At 70.2% G+C, this 8,476-nt stretch overlaps 1 protein-coding gene across 3 annotated transcripts; it reads right to left on the minus strand.

The window, feature by feature from the left end:
• Positions 1-974: 974 nt before the first annotated feature.
• Positions 975-7,820, minus strand: NAGK (N-acetylglucosamine kinase). 3 transcript variants are annotated; one of them, XM_068943897.1, is made up of 10 exons: positions 7,727-7,820; positions 6,360-6,444; positions 6,147-6,245; positions 5,781-5,922; positions 3,558-3,668; positions 3,362-3,474; positions 3,180-3,267; positions 2,533-2,630; positions 2,162-2,240; positions 975-1,900 (listed from the first exon to the last, which is right to left on the minus strand). In XM_068943897.1, the coding sequence occupies exons 1-10, from the start codon at positions 7,795-7,797 to the stop codon at positions 1,713-1,715; spliced, it is 1,074 nt and encodes a 357-aa protein (XP_068799998.1). In that variant the 5' UTR covers positions 7,798-7,820; the 3' UTR covers positions 975-1,712. The 3 variants fall into 3 exon arrangements, with proteins under 3 accessions (XP_068799998.1, XP_068799997.1, XP_068799996.1); XM_068943896.1 differs by having other exon boundaries at positions 2,920-3,267; positions 7,727-7,800; XM_068943895.1 differs by having other exon boundaries at positions 2,162-2,327; positions 2,920-3,267; positions 7,727-7,791.
• Between the last annotated feature and the right edge of the window lie 656 nt (positions 7,821-8,476).

Genomic DNA, 8,476 nt, shown 5'->3' on the forward strand with positions numbered 1-8,476 from the left:
GTCCTGCGAGGGAAGATGGAGAAACGTCCCCCTTTCCGCGGTAAGCGGTGGCTCTGGGCTGCTGCGTCCCCGATGGAGGGTCGGACCTGCGGAGCGCGGCGGCAGCAGCGCTCGCCAGGGAGAGCCGAGCTGTGTCTGCAGCGACGCGGCAGAGCCGAGCCCCGCGGCCGCCTGAGTTACAGCCCAGCTTCCCCCTCGGCGTAAGCCATGGCGGGAGCTCGCCACGCTGGAGCTGAACATCTGCCAGCTGAGCTCTTCCTTATTATGCGCTTTCCAGCCTAGATTGAGGTTTTTTTGTTTTTTGTTTTTTTTTTTTTTGAGGGCAGCTAACCGGAAGCAGAGAAAAGGCTGATGAAAACCGAGTCAGATCCTCCCCTTGTGCTTGTTGCAGGCTACCAGGGACGAGGTTCACCCTGCGTCCAGCCACGGGTTCCTGCGCTTATGCTGGACAACCTGAGCTCAGAGCTGCCAGCGCTAAGGTGTCGCTTGTGGGCTTAACGTGCTGCAATCCCAGGACCTGCTGGCAGGACCAGCGCTGACTCTGTGCTCCAGGGCTCTAAACTCACGTCCTTCCTCCTCCTCGTTACAAGCAGCTCCTTGTTCCTCTTCTTCTTCTGCTCAGCCACCGAGACGGAGCCGGTGCTGTCCTGAGCAGGGAGGACATGGCAGGTCCGGGGCCCTCCCTGCCTGTGTCGGTGGGCTCTGGTTTCTTCTGCCCACGTACAGCTTTCTCCCTGTCCGCTCTCACTAGCTGCTTGCAAGCTGCCGCGATCAGGAATTGCATTTCCAGGGGAGGCAACGTTGCGTGCAGCACCCACAGCATCGTATCGCCCCGAGCCGCCAGGCGCTGCCCAGGAGAGACGGCTTTGAACGGCACAGCCTTTTATTGATGAATTATGAAACGTATGCCTACAAAAAATCTTGACACTTGTTACGGAAACAGTGTTTCCGAGGAGCAGAGCCTCACGCAGGTATAGCAGCAAAATTATTTATTTATTTATTTATTGGCAGTACAGCAAAGCAACAGCTCGAGCTGGGTACCTCCAAGGAGGGACACCGATCAAAGAAATTCTGGGGTAATTATACCCTTTACAGTCCTATTTCCCCGCCTGCCAGTGAAGGTCTCCTCCAACCTTCTTTACTGAGTCAGTGGTCTCTCTCCTTCTGATTGGTCTTGGCCTACATCCCAGGTCTTCCACAGTCCCTTATCTTCTCGAAGGTCAACTGCAACCCAGGTGCATCTCGTCTCCTGCATCCTGTCTTGTATCCCCTTTAGCTGGTTTTATTGGGTTTTGCTGTTACATCGTCGGCAACGTTTCCCGAGTTCATCAGCAGCTCGGCCTTGAGGCCTGCAGGCTTCATCTACTGCAGACACTAGTGCTAAGTAGACATATGCTAAGCTGCAGGCAAAGCACTTACGATCTCCTTCTCTAACACGTGCGGCATGCACGCCATCGTACCGCCCCGAGACGCCAGGCGCTGCCTGGGAGAGACGACTGTGACCCCTCCTCCCCTTCCAACGGCACAGCCTTTTATTGATGAATTATGAAACAGGAGGGTACAAAAACGCTTGACACCGCCTCGCGCCAAGAGGCTCGCCTTGTCGCGAGGAGATGCACGTCAGGAACCACAACACGCTATTAACAAGACTAAAAGACGCTGCGGCTGCTCTGAGCCCCGGCAGCGCGGGGCCGGGCTGCCCGCGGGCTGGGCTAGAAGGAGTGGATGTAGAAGATGTCCACGTTGCTGGCGTAGTCTAAGGGCAGAGCCTGGCCAATGTTTTTAGCACCTAAGCTGGCTCCCCCCAGAGCTGACGAGTGCTTCAGCTTCAAGAGGCTGAACCTGGAGAAGATGTGGTCGGGGCACTCCTTCCTGGCCTGCTGCAGCACCCGGATGAACCCTAGGAGAGGTGGGAAGGAGGTTATGGGGACAGCAGGACCCGCTAGCACCCCGGCTCCTGGGAGGACCTTCTTCCAGGAGACAGGGAGGTCAGGAGCACAGCTAGGGCGTTGGTGGCCATGAGGACTCAAAGGGAGTCTTCACCCCCTTCTTCCTCCAAAGAGCTCTGCATCATGAACCCTGCTGGGCTTCCCTGCTCGTGCTGCGGGGAAACAGAGGCACGAGCCGCCCAGCCCGTTGCGGCCCCCAGCCCGCCGCTCACCCTCCTTCATCATCTCCCAGCTGTTCCAGACGGAGCCCACGCAGACGATCGGCAGCCCCAGCTCTCCCAGGAACAGGCTCTGCGGACGGGGGCAAACGGCGCCGGCTGAGACCCGGGCTGAGCTGGCACCTCGCGGCGGCCAGCCTCAAAATCGGAGCCAAGGGACCTGGACTGGGGCAAAGGTGGCCCCAACCCTCCAAGCAACTTCCTTGGTTTTGTTGCATTCGCTCACATCCCGGTGGCGCATCGGTAACGGCCGTCTCCCAAATCCCGAGGTCCGGACAGACCCGCAAGGTCTCGCCGGGGCTCCTGAAGGCAGGAGCTGGGGCAGGACACGGCTTCCCCCGCCACCCGCCCGGCCCAGCTCTCACCTTGTCGATTTTGGGCAGCACGGCGACGACGTGGCGCGCCAGCACCTCTCCGGCCTTGTTGAAGACGTAGCGGCACAGCGGGTCGCCGGCCCGGGCCCCTGGGTGCAGAGAGGGGCAGTGGGAGGGGGGCCCGGCCGCAGACCCCCGTCTCCTACGAAAACGGGCTGCGGCGCGTGAAGTGCGGCGGTTCATCCGCGGCGCTGGCAGAGGGCGTTTGGGTCAAACGGCCTCCGACGGCACGGAGAGGGCAGAGCTGAGCCGGGGTGGGGGGACGGCGCGCCGAGCGGCTCAAAGGCACCGCCGAGCCGGAAACGGGGATTGCGGAGGAGAGCGGCCGCCACCCGCCGCGGACAGGATGTCCGGCAGGTAGGGCCGAGGTTGCCCTACCTGGTTCGGAGCATCCCGACTCCACGGGAGCTGCAGGGGCAGAAGCAAGACCCCCCGGCTGGCCCCAAAACGCCGCAGGAAGAGGATGTCTCCAGACGCCGATGCTCGCGTGAACTGGAGCACCACGCTGCAAGCTCCGGCGTGGAGACGCTCTCCCTCGGCAGCCTCCTCTCTGCCCCGCGCCTCCTGCCCGGGCTCCGGTGGGAGCAGCACCCCGTCCCCCTCGGCCAGCCCCGGGCTGGGGGACGGCGCTCTCCTACCCTCCGCCAGCTTCTGGCAAAACCCCGCGAACTTGGACTTCTCGAAGGTGCGGTAGAGGTGGGTCAGGAGGCCCATCCGGTCGGAGATCTGCACGGGTGGGAGAGAAAGCCACCGGTGAGCCCTGCCGCCCCGCTCGCGGCCAGCGGGCACCGCGCCGGCCGCGCGCCCGGCCCTGCCGCACCTGGAAGTAGTCGAACATGGCCTGCTTGATGAAGCCGACGTCATGGGGCGGCACCTCCAGGTTGTCCATGCAGTCGAAGACCATCTTCACGGCCTGGTGCGCGATCCAGTAGGCTGCGGAGGGAGCGCGGAGCCGGGCTGAGCGGCGGCGCGCCGGCGAGCCCGAACCCCCACCGCGCCGGGGCGCCCGGCCTCACCTGAGCCTTCGTCGCCCATCATGTGCCCCCAGCCGCCGCAGCTGATCTCCGAGCCGTCGGGGTTGATGAGTTTGCAGTTGGAGCCGGTGCCGGAGATGAGCACGACGCCGCCTGCGGGGATGGGAGCGGGGCCGGGGTCCGCGCGGCGACGGGCGCTGAGCCCCTGCGCTGCTACCGGAGCGCTCCTCTTCCTCCTCCCCCCGGAGCGCTCCTCTTCCTCCTCTCCCCGGAGCGCTCCTCATCCTCCTCTCCCCGGAGCGCTCCTCTTCCTCCTCCCCCCGGAGCGCTCCTCATCCTCCTCTCCCCGGAGCGCTCCTCATCCTCCTCTCCCCGGAGCGCTCCTCTTCCTCCTCCCCCCGGAGCGCTCCTCTTCCTCCTCCCTCCGGAGCGCTCCTCATCCTCCTCCCTCCGGAGCTCTCCTCTTCCTCCTCCCCCCGGAGCGCTCCTCATCCTCCTCTCCCCGGAGCGCTCCTCATCCTCCTCTCCCCGGAGCGCTCCTCTTCCTCCTCCCTCCGGAGCGCTCCTCTTCCTCCTCCCTCCGGAGCGCTCCTCATCCTCCTCTCCCCGGAGCGCTCCTCTTCCTCCTCCCTCCGGAGCGCTCCTCTTCCTCCTCCCTCCGGAGCGCTCCTCATCCTCCTCTCCCCGGAGCGCTCCTCTTCCTCCTCTCCCCGGAGCGCTCCTCTTCCTCCTCCCTCCGGAGCGCTCCTCTTCCTCCTCCCTCCGGAGCGCTCCTCTTCCTCCTCCCCCCGGAGCGCTCCTCATCCTCCTCTCCCCGGAGCGCTCCTCTTCCTCCTCCCTCCGGAGCTCTCCTCTTCCTCCTCCCCCCGGAGCGCTCCTCATCCTCCTCTCCCCGGAGCGCTCCTCATCCTCCTCTCCCCGGAGCGCTCCTCTTCCTCCTCCCTCCGGAGCGCTCCTCTTCCTCCTCCCTCCGGAGCGCTCCTCATCCTCCTCTCCCCGGAGCGCTCCTCTTCCTCCTCCCTCCGGAGCGCTCCTCTTCCTCCTCCCTCCGGAGCGCTCCTCATCCTCCTCTCCCCGGAGCGCTCCTCTTCCTCCTCCCCCCGGAGCGCTCCTCTTCCTCCTCCCTCCGGAGCGCTCCTCTTCCTCCTCCCTCCGGAGCACTCCTCTTCCTCCCCCCCCCGGAGCGCTCCTCTTCCTCCTCCCTCCGGAGCGCTCCTCATCCTCCTCTCCCCGGAGCGCTCCTCATCCTCCTCCCCCCGGAGCGCTCCTCTTCCTCCTCCCCCCGGAGCGCTCCTCTTCCTCCTCCCCCCGGAGCGCTCCTCATCCTCCTCCCTCCGGAGCGCTCCTCTTCCTCCTCCCTCCGGAGCGCTCCTCTTCCTCCTCCCCCCGGAGCGCTCCTCTTCCTCCTCTCCCCGGAGCGCTCCTCTTCCTCCTCTCCCCGGAGCGCTCCTCTTCCTCCTCCCTCCGGAGCGCTCCTCTTCCTCCTCCCCCCGGAGCGCTCCTCTTCCTCCTCCCCCCGGAGCGCTCCTCTTCCTCCTCCCTCCGGAGCGCTCCTCTTCCTCCTCCCTCCGGAGCGCTCCTCTTCCTCCTCCCTCCGGAGCACTCCTCTTCCTCCCCCCCCCGGAGCGCTCCTCTTCCTCCTCCCTCCGGAGCGCTCCTCATCCTCCTCTCCCCGGAGCGCTCCTCATCCTCCTCCCCCCGGAGCGCTCCTCTTCCTCCTCCCCCCGGAGCGCTCCTCTTCCTCCTCCCCCCGGAGCGCTCCTCATCCTCCTCCCTCCGGAGCGCTCCTCTTCCTCCTCCCTCCGGAGCGCTCCTCTTCCTCCTCCCCCCGGAGCGCTCCTCTTCCTCCTCTCCCCGGAGCGCTCCTCATCCTCCTCCCCCCGGAGCGCTCCTCTTCCTCCTCCCTCCGGAGCGCTCCTCTTCCTCCTCCCTCCGGAGCGCTCCTCTTCCTCCTCCCTCTGGAGCGCTCCTCTTCCTCCTCCCCCCGGAGCGCTCCTCTTCCTCCTCCCTCCGGAGCGCTCCTCTTCCTCCTCCCTCCGGAGCGCTCCTCTTCCTCCTCCCTCTGGAGCGCTCCTCATCCTCCTCCCCCCGGAGCGCTCCTCTTCCTCCTCCCTCCGGAGCGCTCCTCTTCCTCCGCGCCGGGAGCTGCACCGGCGTGGGGACGGCTCCCCTCGGGGCCGGTCCCAGCTCGCGGGACCCTGCGAGACCGCTGACGCCCCGCGTCTCGGAGCAGGGCTTCGAGCGGCCGGGCGGCGGCGGCCCTACCGTGGTCGGTGGCGGTGGCCATGGCCCCGATGGCGTCGGTGGTGATGTAGTAATTCTCGCTCAGGTGCGGGTAGCGCCGCTGCAGCTCCTCCAGGAGTTTGCCGATGGCGTCTTTCTGCTCGCCGCCGCTCAGCGACAGCCCCTGGCCCCGGCACGCGGCTCGGCTCAGCCGGCGGCGGCCCCCCGGCCCGGCGCGGGGGTCCCCGTCACCGGGCCGCGAGGGCCAGGGGAAGGGCGGCGATGGGCTAGGACGGGGGACCGTCCCGCAGGGCCGCTGTCCCCGCAGGGCCACGGAGCGGGGAGGCGGGGGAGCCGTGCCGGGGGGGGGGGCGGTTTTGGGGAGGGGGGGGGGGGGACAGCACCCACCAGCGAGCGGAGGGGAACGCGCGGGTCCGCCCCGGCCTTGTCCTTGGCCTCGCTGACCATCTGGTTGATCCTCTCCAAGCATTTTTCTGATCCGACGAGCTGAGAAACGAGAAGGGAAGCGCTGAGCACCACCACCCCCCCCCCCAAAAAAACGCCATGCCCGGATCCCCCCCTCCCCGGGCGGCCGCCCCGCGCGGCCCCCCGACGTCTCACCCAGTGGTTGGTGCACGGCCCCTCCATCTCGGCCAGGATCCGGCCATCCTCGGAGACGAGCACCACCTTGGAGTGCGTCCCCCCCCTGCGGGGCAAAAGGCTCCCAGTTAACTGCCAGAGGCGGTTCGGGGTGGGGGGGGCCGCAGACGCCCCCCCCCCCCGGGCTATCGGGGGCACTTTGGGGTTGGGGGGCTGCAGATGCCCCCCCGGCCTGGGCTATCGGGGGCACTTTGGGGTTGGGGGGCTGCAGACGCCCCCCCGGCCTGGGCTATCGGGGGCGGTTCGGGGTGGGGGGGCCGCAGACGCCCCCCCGGGCCGGGCTATCGGGGGCGGTTCGGGGTGGGGGGCCGCAGACGCCCCCCCGGCCGGGCTATCGGGGGCGGTTCGGGGTGGGGGGCCGCAGACGCCCCCCCGGCCGGGCTATCGGGGGCACTTTGGGGTTGGGGGGCCGCAGACGCCCCCCCGGCCGGGCTATCGGGGGCACTTTGGGGTTGGGGGGCCGCAGACGCCCCCCCGGGCCGGGCTATCAGGGGCGGTTCGGGGTGGGGGGGCCGCAGACGCCCCCCCGGCCGGGCTATCGGGGGCGGTTCGGGGTGGGGGGCCGCAGACGCCCCCCCGGCCGGGCTATCGGGGGCGGTTCGGGGTGGGGGGCCGCAGACGCCCCCCCGGCCGGGCTATCGGGGGCACTTTGGGGTTGGGGGGCCGCAGACGCCCCCCCGGCCGGGCTATCGGGGGCACTTTGGGGTTGGGGGGCCGCAGACGCCCCCCCGGGCCGGGCTATCAGGGGCGGTTCGGGGTGGGGGGGCCGCAGACGCCCCCCCGGCCGGGCTATCGGGGGCGGTTCGGGGTGGGGGGTCGCAGACGCCCCCCCGGCCGGGCTATCGGGGGCGGTTCGGGGTGGGGGGGCCGCAGACGCCCCCCCGGCCGGGCTATCGGGGGCGGTTCGGGGTGGGGGGGCCGCAGACGCCCCCCCGGCCGGGCTATCGGGGGCGGTTCGGGGTTGGGGGGCCGCAGACGCCCCCCCAGCCGGGCTATCGGGGGCGGTTCGGGCTGGGGGGGCCGCAGACGCCCCCCCCCGGGCTATCGGGGGCGGTTCGGGGTTGGGGGCCGCAGACGCCCCCCCCCCGGGCTATCGGGGGCACTTTGGGGTTGGGGGGCCGCAGACGCCCCCCCGGCCGGGCTATCGGGGGCGGTTCGGGGTGGGGGGGCCGCAGACCCCCCCCCCGGCCTGGGCTATCGGGGGCGGTTCGGGGTGGGGGGGCCGCAGACCCCCCCCCGGCCGGCCGCAGGGGCAGGTCCCGTCCCGCGGCAGCGCCCCGCCGCCCCCCCCCGCCGCCGCCCCCCGCCCGGACGCCGGGGCCCCTCACCCCTCCACGCCGCCGAAGAGCGCAGCCATGGCCGCGCCGAGCCCCGCCCGCGGGGAGGGACTTCCCGGCATCCAGGGGCCCAGGCGTCCGGGCCCGCCCCGCCCCCGCCGGCTGCCGGCGCCTCCCGTCCGCCCCGTCCCCGCCCGGGACCCCCCGGTGCCTCATGTCCGCCCGGGACCCCCCCGGGACCCCCCGTCCGCTCGGGAACCCCCTGGACCCCTCGGGACCCCCCGTCCGCCCCGTCCCCGCCCGGGACCCCCCGGTGCCTCATGTCCGCCCGGGACCCCCCCGGGACACCCCGTCCGCTCGGGACCCCCCCGGAACCCCTCGGGACCCCCCGTCCGCCCCGTCCCCGCCCGGGACCCCCCGGTGCCCCCCGTCTGCTCCGTCGGTGCCCGGCACCCCCCACTACCCCCCATCCACCCCGTCGGTGCCCGGGACCCCCCGGTGCCCCCCAGTGACCCCATCCCTACCCGGGACCCCTCGGTGCTCCCCGCCCGCCCCGTCGGTGCCCAGGGCCCCCTGTGCCTGGTGCCTCCCGTCCGTCCCGTCCCTGTCCGGGACCCCCCGGTGCCTCATGTCCGCCAGGGACCCCCCCGGGACCGCCCGTCCGCCCGGGACCCCCCCGGGACCCCCCGTCCGCTCGGGAACCCCCTGGACCCCCCGGTGCCCCCCGTCCGCCCCGTCCCCGCCCGGGACCCCCCGGTGCCCCCCAGTGACCCCATCCCTACCCGGGACCCCTCGGTGCTC

Source organism: Struthio camelus, chromosome 4, assembly GCF_040807025.1.
Source record: "Struthio camelus isolate bStrCam1 chromosome 4, bStrCam1.hap1, whole genome shotgun sequence".
Taxonomy (NCBI): domain Eukaryota; kingdom Metazoa; phylum Chordata; class Aves; order Struthioniformes; family Struthionidae; genus Struthio; species Struthio camelus.

Bases quoted from the DNA above. Each gene is read 5' to 3' on its own strand.
- NAGK (XM_068943895.1), bottom strand. From the start codon at position 7,755: ATGGCTGCGCTCTTCGGCGGCGTGGAGGG. The intron at 5,923-6,146 runs GTGGGTGCTGTC...TGCCGGGGCCAG, and splicing joins GCGTTCCCCTCCGCTCGCTG to GGGCTGTCGCTGAGCGGCGG. The intron at 2,328-2,532 runs GTGAGAGCTGGG...GCCCCAGTCCAG, and splicing joins TGCTGCCCAAAATCGACAAG to GTCCCTTGGCTCCGATTTTG.